This window comes from Larus michahellis, chromosome 2 (genome assembly GCF_964199755.1).
Source record: "Larus michahellis chromosome 2, bLarMic1.1, whole genome shotgun sequence".
Taxonomy (NCBI): domain Eukaryota; kingdom Metazoa; phylum Chordata; class Aves; order Charadriiformes; family Laridae; genus Larus; species Larus michahellis.
This window is the reverse complement of record NC_133897.1, coordinates 839,595-854,138: the sequence shown is the minus strand read 5'-3', so window position 1 is coordinate 854,138 and position 14,544 is coordinate 839,595. Positions and strand designations below refer to the sequence as shown.

At 71.6% G+C, this 14,544-nt stretch overlaps 1 protein-coding gene across 1 annotated transcript in view; it reads left to right on the top strand.

Annotated features, from left to right (window-relative positions):
- Positions 1 to 14,544, top strand: part of LOC141738201 (SCO-spondin-like) — a 94,247-nt gene that overhangs the window by 23,505 nt on the left and 56,198 nt on the right. The window contains 7 exon segments of the mRNA XM_074573392.1: positions 1,528 to 1,698; positions 1,796 to 2,044; positions 3,628 to 3,756; positions 5,416 to 5,475; positions 5,478 to 5,531; positions 5,642 to 5,845; positions 6,791 to 6,943. Of these exon segments, the coding sequence (XP_074429493.1) occupies positions 1,528 to 1,698; positions 1,796 to 2,044; positions 3,628 to 3,756; positions 5,416 to 5,475; positions 5,478 to 5,531; positions 5,642 to 5,845; positions 6,791 to 6,943 (1,020 nt within the window).

Genomic DNA, 14,544 nt, shown 5'->3' with positions numbered 1-14,544 from the left:
TAGGGGGTCTCTATGGGGCAGGGGGGGTCTCCCTGGGGTGATTGGGCTCCATGGGGTGGGTGGGCTCCATGGGGTAGGGGTTTTCCATGGGGTGGGTGGTCTCTATGGGTGGGGGGGGGGTCTCTGGGGTGGGTGGTCTCCATGGGGTGGGTGAGGTCCATGGTGGGGGGGGGCTCCATGGGTGGGGGGTCTCCATGGGGCGGGTGATCTCTATGGGGTGGGTGGTCTCCATAGGGTGGGTGGTCTCTATGGGGTGGTTGGGCTCCATGGGGTGGTTGGGCTCCATGGGGTGGGTGGTCTCTATGGGGTGGGTGGTCTCCATAGGGTGGGTGGTCTCCATGGGGTGGTCTCCATGGGGTGGGTGGTTTCCATGGGTGGGGGGGGTCTCTATGGGGTGGGAGGTCTCCATGGGGTAGGTGGTTTCCATGGGGTGGGTGGTCCCTGTGGGTGGGGGGGGGGTCTCTATGGGGTGGGTGGTCTCCATAGGGTGGGTGGTCTCCATGGGTGGGGGGGGTCTCTATGGGGTGGGAGGTCTCCATGGGGTAGGTGGTTTCCATGGGGTGGGTGGTCCCTGTGGGTGGGGGGGGGTCTCTATGGGGTGGGTGGTCTCCATGGGGTGGGTGAGGTCCATGGTGGGGGGGGGCTCCATGGGTGGGGGGTCTCCATGGGGCGGGTGATCTCTATGGGGTGGGTGGTCTCCATGGGGTGGTTGGGCTCCATGGGGTGAGTGGTCTCTATGGGGTGGGTGGTCTCCATGGGGTGGTCTCCATGGGGTGGGTGGTTTCCATGGGTGGGGGGGGTCTCTATGGGGTGGGAGGTCTCCATGGGGTAGGTGGTTTCCATGGGGTGGGTGGTCCCTGTGGGTGGGTGGGGGGGTCTCTATGGGGTGGGTGGTCTCCATAGGGTGGGTGGTCTCCATGGGGTGATCTCCATGGGGTGGGTGGTCCCTGTGGGTGGGGGGGGGGGTCTCTATGGGGTGGGTGGTCTCCATGGGGTGGGTGAGGTCCATGGTGGGGGGGGCTCCATGGGTGGGGGGTCTCCATGGGGCAGGTGATCTCTATGGGGTGGGTGGTCTCCATAGGGTGGGTGGTCTCTATGGGGTGGTCTCCATGGGGTGGGTGGGCTCCGTGGGGTAGGTGGTCTCTATGGGGTGGGTGGTCTCCATGGGGTGGTCTCCGTGGGGTGGGTGGTCTCCATGGGTGGGGGGGACTCTTTGGATGGGGGGGGTCTCCGTGGGGCAAGTGGTGCCTGTGGGCGGGTGTTCTCCATGGGGCGGGTGTCCTCCATGGGGCGGGTGGCCCCTGTGGGTCTCGCGTCCTCCGTGGGGCGGGTGGGCTCTATGTGCAGGTGCTGCATGTGGGGCGGGTGGGCTCTCGGGGGGAGGTGGGGGGTGAGCGCGTGGGTGCCCTCCCTGGCTACTGACCCCCCCCCCCCCCCGCCCCTCCCGCCCCACAACCTGCGCCCCACGGCATCGTGTGTCCGTCCCCCCCCCAACCTGCCCCCCGCCGGCCCCACTTCACCCCACAGAACCGCTGACCTGCCCCCCCGGGCACCTCCCCTGCCCCGACGGCTCCTGCGTGGGGGAAGCCGCCGTCTGCGATGGCGTCGGCGACTGCCGGGACGGTTGGGACGAGAGCCCGGTGGCCTGCGCCGTGGCCTTGCCGGCGGCGACGCCGACGGCGGCGACCGGTGAGGGGCGTCTCCCCCGAAACGCCCTGGTTGGGGGGGTTGGGGGGCTGGGGGGGTGATCTCGGGGGTGGGATGGGGGACCCCGGGGTGACGCCGCCGTCCCCAGCGCCGGCGTGCGAGGCGGGGGCCTGGGCGTGCGGCGGCGGCGAGTGCGTGCCGCGGGGCTGGCTGTGCGACGGCGAGGCCGACTGCCCCGACGGCAGCGACGAGTTGGGCTGCCACCGGCAACCCCACGAGATTTGCCGGCCCGGCTACTTGCCGTGCGAGCGAGACGTCGCCTGCGTCCCTTACGGCCACCTCTGCGACGGCGTCCCCCACTGCCCCGACGGCTCCGACGAGAGCGGCGACCGCTGCGGTGAGCCCCCGGGGGGCGCGGGGACGGGGACGGCACGGGGCCGGGGCGGGGGGGGTGGCACCGTGGTGGCCACACGGCGCGGCGGGGTGCTCTTGGGTGTCCCCCAGTGTCCCCCTCCCCAGTGACACCCATCATGGTGGGATACTCCAATGTCCCCCTCCCCGGTGACACCCATCACCATGGGATGGTCTTGGGTGTCCCCCCAATGTCCCCCTCCCCGGTGACACCCATCATGGTGGGATACTCCAATGTCCCCCTCCCTGGTGACACCCGTCATGGTGGGATGGTCTTGGGTGTCCCCCAGTGTCCCCCTTCCCGGTGACACCCGTCATGGTGGGACGCTCTTGGGTGTCCCCCCAATGTCCTCCTCCCCGGTGACACCCGTCATGGTGGGATACTCCAATGTCCCCCTCCCTGGTGACACCCAACATGGTGGGATGCTCTTGGGTGTCACCCAGTGTCCCCCTTCCCGGTGACACCCGTCATGGTGGGATGGTCTTCGGTGTCCCCCGGTGTCCCCCAGTGTCCCCCTTCCCGGTGACACCCATCATGGTGGGACGCTCTTGGGTGTCCCCCCAATGTCCTCCTCCCCGGTGACACCCGTCATGGTGGGATACTCCAATGTCCCCCTCCCTGGTGACACCCAACATGGTGGGACGCTCTTGGGTGTCCCCCCAATGTCCTCCTCCCTGGTGACACCCATCATGGTGGGATGCTCTTGGGTGTCCCCCCAATGTCCTCCTCCCTGGTGACACCCATCATGGTGGGATGGTCTTCGGTGTCCCCCAGTGTCCCCCAGTGTCCCCCTTCCCAGTGACACCCAACATGGTGGGATGCTCTTGGGGGTTCCCCCGATGTCCCCCTTCCCGGTGACACCCATCATGGTGGGACGCTCTTGGGTGTCCCCCCAGTGTCCTCCTCCCTGGTGACACCCGTCATGGTGGGATGGTCTTCGGTGTCCCCCAGTGTCCCCCAGCGTCCCCCTTCCCAGTGACACCCAACATGGTGGGATGCTCTTGGGGGTTCCCCCGATGTCCTCCTCCCCGGTGACACCCATCATGGTGGGATGGTCTTCGGTGTCCCCCGGTGTCCCCCAGTGTCCTCCTCCCCGGTGACACCCGTCATGGTGGGATGCTCTTGGGTGTCCCCCAGTGTCCCCCTTCCCGGTGACACCCGTCATGGTGGGACGCTCTTGGGGGTTCCCCCGATGTCCCCCTCCCTGGTGACACCCATCATGGTGGGACGCTCTTGGGTGTCCCCCCAATGTCCTCCTCCCCGGTGACACCCGTCATGGTGGGATGCTCTTGAGTGTCACCCAGTATCCCCCTCCCCGCTGTCCCCTTCCCTGGTGACACCCGTCATGGTGGGACACTCTTGGGGGTTCCCCCGATGTCCCCCTCCCTGGTGACACCCGTCATGGTGGGATGCTCTTGGGTGTCACCCCAATGTCCCCCTCCCCAGTAACACCCATCACGGTGGGATGCTCTCGGGGTCCCCCCCGTGTCCCCCTCCCCGGTGACACCGGCGCGGTGGGCTGCTCTCGGGGGTGTCCCCTCACCTGACGGTCCCTGTCCCCGGGGCAGGTTCCACGGCCATCCCGCCGTGCCCGGGACACTTCTCCTGCGCCGACAGCGGTGGCCTCTGCCTCAACGTGTCCCGGGTCTGCGACGGTGCCACCGACTGTCCCCAGGGCGAGGACGAGCTGCACTGCCGTGAGCGCGGGGGGGCCGGGGGCGGCAGCCGGGGGGGTGGAGGCTGGGGACGGACACCCCACCATGGCCACCCCACTGTCACCACCCCGCCATGGCCACCCCACCATGGCCACCCCACTGTCACCACCCCGCCATGGCCACCACGCCATGGTCACCCCACTGTGGCTGCCCTGCCACGACCACCCAACCGTGGCCAACCCGCCATGGCCACCCCACCACAACCACCCTGCCACAACCACCCAACCGTGGTCACCCCGCCATGGCCACCCCACTGTAGCCACCTCACCGTGGCCACCCCACCATGGCCACCCTGCTGTGGCCACCCCACCGTGGCCACCCCGCCATGGCCACCCCACCATGACCACCCCGCTGTGGTCACCCCACTGTCTCCACCCCACCACGACCACCCCACCATGGCCACCCAACCGTGCCCACCCAACCGTGGCCACCATGCCATGGTCACCCCACTGTGGCCGCCCTGCCATGACCACCCAACCGTGGTCACCCCGCCATGGCCACCCCACTGTCTCCACCCCACCGTCTCCACCCCACCAAGACCACCCCACCACGACCATGCCACCATGGCCACCCAACCGTGGCCACCCCACCATGGCCACCACGCCATGGTGACCCCACCACAACCACCCTGCCACGACCACCCAACCGTGGTCACCCTGCCATGGCCACCCCACTGTAGCCACCCCACCACGACCACCCCACCATGGCCACCCAACCGTGCCCACCCAACTGTGGCCGCCCTGCCATGACCACCCAACCGTGGCCACCCCGCCATGGCCACCCCACCGTAGCCACCCCACCACGACCACCCCACCATGACCACCCTGCTGTGGCCACCCCACCACGACCGCCCCACCGTCATCACCCCACCGTGGCCACCCAACCATGGCCACCATGCCATGGTCACCCCACTGTCTCCACCCCACCACGACCACCCCGCCACGACCACCCCACCATGGCCACCCAACCGTGGCCACCCCACCATGGCCACCCCGCCATGACCACCCCACCGTCACCACCCCACTGTGGCCACCCAACCATGGCCACCCTGCTGTGGCCACCCTGCCGTGGCCACCCCACCACGACCACCCCGCCACGGCCACCCCACCATGGCCACCCTGCCGTGGCCACCCCGCCGTGGCCACCATGCCATGGTCACCCCACCACAACCACCCTGCCACGACCACCCAACCGTGGTCACCCCGCCATGGCCACCCCACTGTAGCCACCCCACCACGACCACCCCACCATGGCCACCCAACCGTGCCCACCCAACTGTGGCCGCCCTGCCATGACCACCCAACCGTGGCCACCCCGCCATGGCCACCCCACTGTCTCCACCCCACCACGACCACCCCACCATGACCACCCTGCTGTGGCCACCCCACCACGACCGCCCCACCGTCATCACCCCACCGTGGCCACCCAACCATGGCCACCATGCCATGGTCACCCCACTGTCTCCACCCCACCACGACCACCCCGCCACGACCACCCCACCATGGCCACCCAACCATGGCCACCCCACCATGGCCACCCCACCATGGCCACCCAACCATGGCCACCCCGCCACGACCACCCCACCACGGCCACCCTGCCGTGGCCACCCCGCCATACGGCCGCCCCGCGTCCCCTCCGCAGACAGCCGCGTCCTCGCCGGCGGCAGCAACCGGACGGGGGGTCCCTGCCCCGAGTACGACTGCGGGGGGGGGAGTGCGTCGCCTTCCAGCAGGTATTTGGGGGACGGGACGCGCGGGGTGGCACCGACGGGTGCCGGGGTGGGGGGGGGGGGTGTGTCCCCTCGCTCCCCGTCTCGGCGTGACCCCCACCGTCCCCCCCTCCCCGGCTGCAGGTGTGCGACGGGAAGGCGGATTGCGGGGGGTCCCCCCCCGGGACGAGCGGGACTGCGGGCTTTGGGGGTCCTGGGGACCCTGGGGGACCTGCAGCCGTTCCTGCGGCCCCGGCCTGCAGCGCCGCGCCCGGGGGTGCCGCCAGCAGCGCCCCGGCCTCCTGCGCCGCTGCCGGGGGCAGGACGCGCAGCAACGGCAGTGCTTCAGGGGGGCCTGCCCCGGTGAGCGGGGGGGGGGACGTGGGGGGGGACGTGGGGGGGGCTTGGTATTGGGGGGGGTGGGGGGGTCCCACCCCGCGGGGCGCCCCGCGAGGGTTGCTGTGGGGGAGGGGGTTTGGGGGTTCCCGGGGATGGAGCTGGTGGGGGGCACCCGGGGGGGTGCCCGTGGTTGGGGTCCCGGGAGGATTTGGGGGTTCCCATGGCCGGGGGTCCCGGGGGGATTTGGGGGTCCCACCCCCAGGGCTGCTGGGGGGGGGTCCGGGGGGGTGCCCGTGGATGGGGTCCCGGGGGGATTTGGGGGTTCCCCAGGGATTTGGGGGTCCCTATGGCTGGGGCTGCCCGAGGGGTTTTGGGGGGGGGGCTCATGGCCGGGGGTCCCTGGGGAATTTGGGGGTGCCACTCCCAGGGCTGCTGGGGGGGGTCCGGGGGGGTGCCCGTGGTTGGGGTCCCCGGAGGGATTTGGGGGTCCCACCCCCAGGGCTGCTGGGGGGGGTCCGGGGGGTGCCCGTGGTTGGGGTCCCCGGGGGGATTTGGGGGTTCCCATGGCCGGGGGTCCCGGGGGAATTTGGGGGTCCCACCCCCAGGGCTGCTGGGGGGGATCCGGGGGGGTGCCCGTGGTTGGGGTCCCCGGGGGGATTTGGGGGTCCCACCCCTCAGGGCTGCTGGGGGGGGGTCCGGGGGGTGCCCGTGGTTGGGGTCCCGGGGGGATTTGGGGCTCCCCATGGCTGGGGCTGCCCGGAAAGTTTTGGGGGTTCCCAATTTCCCCCCCCGAGACACCCCAATTCCCCCCTGTAGCACCCTGAGACCCCCCCGTATCGCCCCAATCCCCTTTGGGACACCCCAATCCCCCCCCCCCAGGGACACCCCAATTCCCCCCCCCCCCGGTACATGCAGGGCTGCCCCCCCCCGTCCCCCCCCCATTCTCACGCCTGCCCCCCCCCGCCGCAGTGGACGGCTCCTGGGGCGAGTGGTCGCCCTGGTCGGGTTGCCCGGAGGAGTGCGGGGGGGTGCGGCTGCGGCGGCGGGACTGCAGACCCCCCCACAACGGCGGGCGACCCTGCCCCGACCCGCCCGCAGAGACCCCCGCCGCCCTCCAGATGGGTGGGTGTGGGGCCGGGGGGGGGATCTATGGGGTGGGAGGGCTCTGATGGGGTGGGTGGGCTCCGTGGGGTGGGTGGGCTCTGTGGGGTGGTGGGGTCTGTAGGGTGGGTGGGCTCCATGCGTGGGTGGGCTCCATGGGTGTGGGGGTCTCCATGGGGTGGGTGGGCTCCGGGGGTCGGTGGGGTCTGTAGGGTGGGTGGGCTCCGTGGGGTAGGTGGTCTCCATGCATGGGTGGGCTCCATGGGGTGGGAGGGCTCTGATGGGACGGGTAGTGTCCGTGGGGTGGGTGGGCTCCATGGGTGGGGGGGTCTCCATGGGGTGGGGGGTCTCCATGGGGTAGGTGGGCTCCATGGGTGGTGGGGTCTCCATGGGGTGGGTGGGCTCCGGGGGTCGGTGGGGTCTGTAGGGTGGGTGGGCTCCGTGGGGTAGGTGGTCTCCATGCATGGGTGGGCTCCATGGGGTGGGAGGGCTCTGATGGGACGGGTGGTGTCCGTGGGGTGGGTGGTCTCCATGGGGTAGGTGGGCTCCATGGGTGGGGGGGTCTCCATGGGGTAGGTGGGCTCCATGCGTGGTGGGCTCTATGGGGTGGGTGGGCTCCATGGGTGTGGGGGGTGTCTCCGTGGGGTGGGTGGGCTCCATGGGGTAGGTGGTCTCCATGGGGTAGATGGGCTCCATGGGTGGGGGGGTCTCCATGGGGTGGGTGGTCTCCATGGGGTAGGTGGTCTCCATGGGGTGGGTGGGCTCCATGGGTGGGTGGGCTCCATGGGGTAGGTGGTCTCCATGGGGTAGGTGGGCTCCATGGGTGGGGGGGGTCTCCGTGGGGTGGGTGGTCTCCATGGGGTAGGTGGGCTCCATGGGTGGGGGGGGTCTCCGTGGGGTGGGTGGGCTCCGGGGGTCGGTGGGGTCTGTGAAGTGGGTGGGCTCCATGGGGTGGGTGGGCTCCGTGGGCTCTGTGGGGTGGTGGGCTCCATGGGGTAGGGGGTCTCCATGCATGGGTGGGCTCTATGGGGTGGGTGGTCTCTGTGGGATGGGTGGGCTCCATGGGTGGGGTGGTCTCTATGGGGCAGGGGGTCTCCATGGGGTGGGTGGTCTCTGTGGGATGGGTGGGCTCCATGGGGTAGATGGTTTCCATGGGGTGGGTGGGCTCTATGGGGTGGGTGGGCTCCGTGGGGGGGGGGGGGGGGGTGTCTCTATGGGGTGGGTGGTCTCTGTGGGATGGGTGGGCTCCATGGGTGGGGTGGTCTCTATGGGGCAGGGGGTCTCCCATGGGGTGGGTGGTCTCTGTGGGATGGGTGGGCTCCATGGGGTAGATGGTTTCCATGGGGTGGGTGGGCTCTATGGGGTGGGTGGGCTCCGTGGCGGGGGGGGGGGGTCTCTATGGGGTGGAGGGTCTCTGTGGGATGGGTGGGCTCCATGGGTGGGCTCTGTGGGGGGGGTGTGTCTGTGTGGGTGGGGTGGTCTCTATGGGGGCAGGGGGTCTCTATGGGGTGGGGGGGGGGGGGTCTCTGTGGGTGGGGGTGTTCTCCATGGGGCGGGTGTTCTCTATGGGGCGGGTGTCTTCCATGGGGCGGGTGGCCCTTCGTGGGTCTCGCGTCCTCCGTGGGGTGGGTGGGCTCCCTGGGTGCTCACCCCCCCCCCCACCCCCCCCCCCTCCCCGCCAGCCCCCTGCCCCACAGACGGCTGCCCCACGGCCTCGGCCTGCCGGGGGGGCTGCGCCCCCTGCCCTGCCCCCCCTGCCCCGCCACCTGCGCCCACCTCGCCGCCGGCCCCCCCTGCCCCCAGGAGGGACCCTGCACCCCCGGTGAGACGGGACGGGGGGGGGGGGGGACGACGGGGGGGACACCCCCACCCATGGCGACCCCCCCCCCCATGGGGGTGGCCTGTCACCCCCTCCCCCCCCATTCCTTTAATCCCCCCCCCCTCCCCGCAATTCACGCAGGGTGCTGGTGCCCAGCGGGGCTAGTGCTGGCCCCCGAAGGCCAGTGCGTGCCCCCCCGCGAGTGCCCGTGTGTGGCGGGGGGGGGTCCGCTACCGCCCGGGGGACGCGGTGACCCTCAATTGTCGCCTCTGCACTTGCCTGGAGGGGGCGCTCCGGCGCTGCCGCCCCCACCCCGCCTGCGCCGGTGGGTCCCGGGGGGGGGGGCGTGGGGGGGTGGGGGGGGTGGGTTGCCCCCCCCCCCCGGGTTTAATCGCCCCCCCCCGCTTCCCAGTGCACTGCGGCTGGTCGGCGTGGTCGGCGTGGGGCGAGTGTCCCGGCCCCTGCGGTAGCCAAAGCGTGCAGTGGGCTTTCCGCAGCCCCACCGACCCCCCCCGCCGCGGGGGGGGGCGCAGCTGCCGGGGCATCTACCGCAAGGCCCGCCGGTGAGGGGGGGGGGGCAGCACGGGGCGGGGGGGGGGGGTGTCCCCGTAGGGGGGGTCCCACGGGGGGGATCCCAAGCTCGGGGGGGGGGGGGGGGGGGGGTTTAACGGAGGGGTCCCGTAGGGGGGGTCCCAAGCTCCCCCCCCCCCCCCCCCCCCCACCTTGGGGGCTCAGAGCCCGCCCGGGGTCTGAAGAGGGGGGTCCCACGGCGCGGGGGGGGGGGGGGAATTCCCACGGAGGGGCTCCGATGGGTGGGGGCTCCCACGGGGGGGGTCCGATCCATGCCGGGGGGGGGGGGGCTGGAGAGGGGGCTCCCACGGCGCGGGGGAGGGTGGGGTTTAACGGGGGGGGGGGGTGTCCCACGGGGGGGCTAGATGGAGGGGGGGGGGGCTCTGAAGAGGGGGCTCCCACGGGGGGAGGCTCCTATGGGTGGGGGGGCTCCCACGGAGGGGGGGGGGGGAGCCCAGGGGTGCGTTCCCACGGGGGGGGGGTGGCTCCCACGGGTGGATCCCAAGGCGGGGGGGCTGCCACGGGGGGGTGGGGGGGGGTCCTATGGGGGTGTGTGTGTGGGGGGGGTCTCCCCGCTGATCCCCCCCCCCCCCCCCCGCAGGTGCCGGCCGCCGCCGTGCCCGCAGTGCCAGCGGGGGGGGCGGCGGTGGGCGGTGGGGGGAGCGCTGGCGGGGGGGGCCCTGCCGGGTCTGCCAGTGCCTGCCCGGCCCCACCGTCCGCTGCTGGCCCTACTGCCCCCCCCGCGCCGCCGCCTGCCCCCCGGTGAGGGCTGGGGGGGGGGACATGTTGGAGGGGGGGGGACACACACACACACAACAACCCCTCCCGGTGACAGGGACGCGCCGGCAGGGCCCTGGGTGGTGGCATTCCACGGCGGGGGGGGCGCTCAGGGGGACCCTCAGGGTGACAGTGACCCCCCCATAGGGCTGGGGGGACCCTCACGGTGACAGTGACCCCCCCATAGGGCGGGGGGGACCCCGGGGCGGGGGGGACGGGGGGAACCCTCAGGGTGACAGTGACCCCCCCCATAGGGCTGGGGGGACCCTCAGGGTGACAGTGACCCCCCCACACACCCCATAGCGCTGGGGTGACACCGGGGGGGGGCTCAGGGGGACCCTCAGGGTGACAGTGACCCCCCCATAGGTCTGGGGGGACCCTCAGGGTGACAGTGACCCCCCCCCACACCCCATAGCGCTGGGGGTGACACCGGGGGGGGGCTCAGGGGGACCCTCAGGGTGACAGTGACCCCCCCCATAGCGCTGGGGTGACACTGGGGGGGGGCTCAGGGGGACCCTCAGGGTGACAGTGACCCCCCCATAGGGCTGGGGGGACCCTCAGGGTGACAGTGACCCCCCCACCCCATAGCGCTGGGGTGACACTGGGGGGGGGCTCAGGGGGACCCTCAGGGTGACAGTGACCCCCCCACCCCATAGCACTGGGGTGACACCGGGGGGGGGCTCAGGGGAACCCTCACGGTGACAGTGACCCCCCCCCCATAGCACTGGGGTGACACTGGGGGAGGCTCAGGGGGACCCTCAGGGTGACAGTGACCCCCCCATAGGGCTGGGGGGACCCTCAGGGTGACAGTGACCCCCCCACTCCATAGCGCTGGGGTGACACTGGGGGGGGGCTCAGGGGGACCCTCAGGGTGACAGTGACCCCCCCATAGAGCGGGGGGGACCCTCAGGGTGACAGTGACCCCCCCACACACCACATAGCACTGGGGTGACACCGGGGGGGGCTCAGGGGACCCTCAGGGTGACAGTGACCCCCCCATAGGGCTGGGGGGACCCTCAGGGTGACAGTGACCCCCACACACACCACATAGCACTGGGGTGACACCGGGGGGGGGCTCAGGGGGACCCTCACGGTGACGGTGACCCCCCCCATAGCACTGGGGTGACACTGGGGGGGGGCTCAGGGGGACCCTCACGGTGACAGTGACCCCCCCATAGGGCCGGGGTGACCTCGGGGGGGGGGGAACAGGGGGGGACCCTCACGGTGACAGTGACCCCCCCATAGGGCGGGGGGGACCCTGGGGGGGGGGGGGACAGGGGGGACCCTCACGGTGACAGTGACCCCCCCCCCCATAGGGCTCAGGTGACCCCGGGGGGGTATAAAGGGACCCTCGCGGTGCCAGTGACCCCCCCCGCAGGGACTGGGGGGTGGTGGCATCCCACGGGGGGGGGGGGGGGGGGGGCGGTGGTGGTCAAGGGACCCTCACGGTGACAGTGGCCCCCCCCCCGCAGGGCCATGGGGACTCCTGCTGCTCCTGCGCCCCGGCCGGTGAGTCTGGGGGGGGGCGGGGGGGGGGGGGCAGGTGGGTGTTGGGGGGGGGGGGGGTCCCGCCCCCCTCAGTTGCCCCCCCCCAGCACCGTACGGCGACTGTCCCCGCCGCAGGTGACAACGGGACGGCCGTGCCCCCCTGACGACCACGGAGCCCCCCGCCCCCCCGGCGACGGAACCCCCCGGCAGCCCCCTCCTCACCTTCCCGCTGCCCCCCCCCGGCGGTAAGAGACCCCCCCCCCCCCCCCCCCGCATGTGTAGGGGGCAGGGGGCAGGGGGAGGGGGGCTGTGTGTGTGTCCCCCCCCTCGTCCCGACGCTGTGTGTGTCCCCCCCCCCCCCCAGACCCCTGCTATGGCCCCTTGGGCATCGCCAACCTGGCCCTGGAGGAGGCCCACGGGGGGCTGCGCCCCGACCCCCCCCCTTCCTGCAGCTGGACCTGCTGGAGGCCACCAACGTCACCGGTGGGTGCCCGCCTGGCGCTGGTGGCGGTGCCGGGGGTGGGGGAGGTGACAGGGGTGGGGGCGGTGGTGGGGGCGGTGGCGGTGGTGGTGGTGGTGGTGACAGTGGTGGTGGCAGTGGCGCTGTTGGTGGCAGTGGTGTTGGTGTTGGTGGCAGTGGTGTTGGTGGTGTTGGTGTTGGTGGCCGTGGTGGTGGCAGTGATGGTGTTGGTGGCCGTGGTGGTGTTGGTGTTGGTGGCCGTGGTGGTGGTGACCATGGTGTTGGTGTTGGTGGCGGTGGTGGCGGCAGCGGTGTTGGTGGCAATGGTGTTGGTGGCCATGGTGGTGGCAGTGGTGTTGGTGGCCGTGGTGTTGGTGGCCGTGTTGGTGGCTGTGGTGTTGGTGTTGGTGGCCATGGTGTTGGTGTTGGTGGCAGTGGCGCTGTTGGTGGCTGTGGTGTTGGTGGCCGTGGTGTTGGTGTTGGTGGCCGTGGTGTTGGTGGCAGTGGCGCTGTTGGTGGCAGTGGTGGTGTTGGTGGCCGTGGTGTTGGTGGCAGTGGTGGTGGCAGTGGTGGTGTTGGTGGCTGTGGTGTTGGTGGCCGTGGTGGTGGCAGTGGCACTGGTGGTGGCAGTGGTGGTGGTGGCAGTGGTGTTGGTGACCATGGTGTTGGTGTTGGTGGCGGTGGTGGCGGCAGCGGTGCTGGTGGCAATGGTGTTGGTGGCCATGGTGGTGGCAGTGGTGTTGGTGGCCGTGGTGTTGGTGTTGGTGGCGGTGGTGTTGGTTTGGTGGCTGTGGTGTTGGTGGCAGTGGTGTTGGTGGCCATGGTGTTGGTGTTGGTGGCAGTGGCGCTGTTGGTGGCCGTGGTGTTGGTGTTGGTGGCCGTGGTGTTGGTGGCAGTGGCGCTGTTGGTGGCAGTGGCGCTGTTGGTGGCAGTGGTGGGGTTGGTGTTGGTGGCAGTGGTGGTGGCAGTGATGGTGTTGGTGGCCGTGGTGTTGGTGGCCGTGGTGTTGGTGTTGGTGGCCGTGGTGTTGGTGGCAGTGGTGGTGTTGGTGGCAGTGGTGGTGTTTGTGTTGGTGGCAGTGGTAGTGGCAGTGATGGTGTTGGTGGCCGTGGTGTTGGTGGCCGTGGTGGTGGCAGTGGCACTGGTGGTGGCAGTGTTGGTGGTGGTGGTGGCAGTGGTGTTGGCGACCATGGTGTTGGTGTTGGTGGCCGTGGTGGTGGCAGTGGTGGTGGTGGCTGTGGTGTTGGTGGCGGTGGTGGCGGCAGCGGTGTTGGTGGCCATGGTGGTGGCAGTGGTGTTGGTGTTGGTGGCGGTGGTGTTGGTTTGGTGGCCGTGGTGTTGGTGGCCATAGTGGTGGCAGTGGTGTTGGTTTGGTGGCCGTGGTGTTGGTGGCCGTGGTGGTGGCCGTGGTGCTGTTGGTGGCCGTGTTGGTGGCCGTGGTGTTGGTGTTGGTGGCCGTGGTGGTGGCGGCGCTGGTGGTGGCCGTGGTGTTGGTGTTGGTGGCCGTGGTGTTGGTGGCCGTGTTGGTGGCCGTGGTGTTGGTGTTGGTGGCCGTGGCGGTGGTGGCGGCGGTGGCGGTGGGGGTGACGCGTGTCCCCGCGCAGGGGTGACGGTGCCGGGCTCCGACGCCCCCCTCGCCCCCGTCCTGCTGGAGTTCAGCGCCGACGGCACCCGCTGGCACCGCCCGGGCGGTGGGGGGCAGCGGGGGGAGGTGAGCCCGGGCGGGGGGCACTGGGGACACCGGGGGTGTGGGGGGGCAGGGGGAGGTGTGGGGCGGTATGGGGGGGCACGGGGGGGTATGGGGGGCAGGGGGAGGTATGGGGGGGCACAGGGGGGCAGGGGGAGGTGTGGGGTGGTATGGGGGGGCACGAGGGGGTATGGGGGGCAGGGGGAGGTATGGGGGGGCACAGGGGGCAGGGGGAGGTATGGGGCAGTATGGGGGGGCACAGGGGGGCACAGGGGACATGGGGCGGTGTGGGGGGGCACAAGGGGGTATGGGGGGCAGGGGGAGGTATGGGGCAGTATGGGGGGGCACGGGGGGGCACAGGGGACATGGGGCGGTGTGGGGGGGCACAAGGGGGTATGGGGGCAGGGGGAGGTATGGGGCGGTATGGGGGGGCATGGGGGGCACGGGGGACATGGGGAGGTATGGGGGGCACGGGGGGGCAGGGGGAGGTATGGGGCAGTATGGGGGGGCACGGGGGGGCACAGGGGACATGGGGAGGTATGGGGGGGCACGGGGGGGCACAGGGGGGTATGGGGCAGTGTGGGGGGGCACAGGGGGGTGTGGGGGGGCATGGGGCATATGGGGAGGTATGGGGGGGCACGGGGGGGTATGGGGGGCACAGGGAGGTATGGGGCGGTATGGGGTGCTTGGGGGGCCCGGGGGGTATGGGGGGCAGAGGGAGGTATGGGGGGGCATTGGGAGGTATGGGGGGGCACGGGGGGGCAGGGGGAGGTATGGGGGGGCACAGGGGGCATTGGGGGGGCGGGGGGGGCACTGGGGGT